Genomic DNA, 1,537 nt, shown 5'->3' on the forward strand with positions numbered 1-1,537 from the left:
TGGATTTCAACATCCAAGCGTTCCCGCTTCTATTCTGTCTCTTACCACGCCAGACAGCGAACAAGCAAGACGGTCTAAAACAAGCTCTCATTGAGTGTGGAAGAAGCAAGTTGTCTCTCCAACGATTCATCTCTAGAGACAGTACATCTACATTCAGGCTACTCAGAAACCGGACAATTGGAAGCTGTATATTTTCCACCATAAATAAATATTGTTGTTGTTGATCAGTTTGGAGTTCTGCGTTCCGTTCACTTCTAATTTAATATAGGAAAGTCAGGTGTACATCTAATGATGTATAACCCACTTTCCTAAAGGCTAGATCCAGATGATACATGTTGGTATTTCTGTTTATTTACAAACCTACATTGAATAGGTCAGACGCTACATTTCATAGGATACAACCTTAAAGTTGACACTGCTTCGCTAAACGCAGAAAATTTCTGTCTCGCTATTGGCTAAAAACAGTTTTTTTTTTGTTTTTTTTTTATTTTTAAACATCTGTAACTTTTTCTCTCCACAACATCATACCTTCAAAGCAATGAGACTGGAATGCTACATTATTATAGCCGATTTTCAGATTTTTAATGTCTTCTATAAAAAGCATATTTTGCGAATGGATAAAACTAGATCCATCCCAGCAATGGACCACCCATGTGTTACTTCCGGATCATTATGTTTATGGGGAGAAAAATATTGAAAAACATTAATACATGTCAGAATGACAAAGATTTTCACCCCCCCACTGGTTTTTAAATGCTTAGTGCAAAACAAACTGACCAAAATCAGTCCGGAGTTTTTTTAAAAATCATAAATTTTCGAAAATTTTATTTCATTAAAAGATCGTGGTGGAAAAAAGAAAGAAAAACACTGAGAAAACCCTGCCAACTTATTATGGGTGTCCTGATCTGAAACTCCGTCGAAGTTGTTGGTTGGATGATTTTACTTTCAAGGTGGTTGTGGGAGGAGGAAATCAGATTAAACTGTATAAAAATCACGTTACCTACCCAGTTTGGCAAGTAACACAGTCATAGTACTTCATTCGGGAAGTTATTTTTATATCAGAGATAGAAAACAAACAAACAAAAAATATATTCGTTAAGTTTGTCAAACTTAGTTACATTAATAGAATGTCGACACCAGTAATAACACAACCCGGAACATCAGATTTAAGTAAGGGTAGCGAGCAACCACCGCCGGCTGGATATGCACCACAACCCGGTGGTTATTCAACCCAATTCGGAGGATATGCACCACAGCCGGGAGTTCAAGGGTCTCAACAGTGGATGACCAGGCCAACAGTTAGTAATTGTCCACCTGGTTTAGAATACTTGACAACGATTGACCAACTTTTGGTGAAACAGCAAGTTGAAATCCTAGAAGCATTAACTAGCTTCGAATGTGCTAACAAATATATTATGATCAATGCTGTCGGACAACAAGTATATTTTGCTGGCGAAGAGTCTGATATCTGCATGCGTCAATGCTGCGGCTCTGCACGAGGTTTTGTGATACACATATCTGATAATATGGGACAAGA

General features: G+C 37.7%; 1 protein-coding gene across 1 annotated transcript in view; it reads left to right on the plus strand.

Moving 5' to 3' along the window:
* Positions 1-1,537, plus strand: part of LOC106869472 (phospholipid scramblase 1-like) — a 12,419-nt gene that overhangs the window by 7,552 nt on the left and 3,330 nt on the right. The window contains 1 exon segment of the mRNA XM_052967549.1: positions 1,032-1,537. This exon segment is cut by the window's right edge and continues 3,330 nt beyond it. Coding sequence (XP_052823509.1) covers positions 1,032-1,537 — 506 coding nt within the window.

This window comes from Octopus bimaculoides, chromosome 1, assembly GCF_001194135.2.
Source record: "Octopus bimaculoides isolate UCB-OBI-ISO-001 chromosome 1, ASM119413v2, whole genome shotgun sequence".
NCBI classification, from domain to species: domain Eukaryota; kingdom Metazoa; phylum Mollusca; class Cephalopoda; order Octopoda; family Octopodidae; genus Octopus; species Octopus bimaculoides.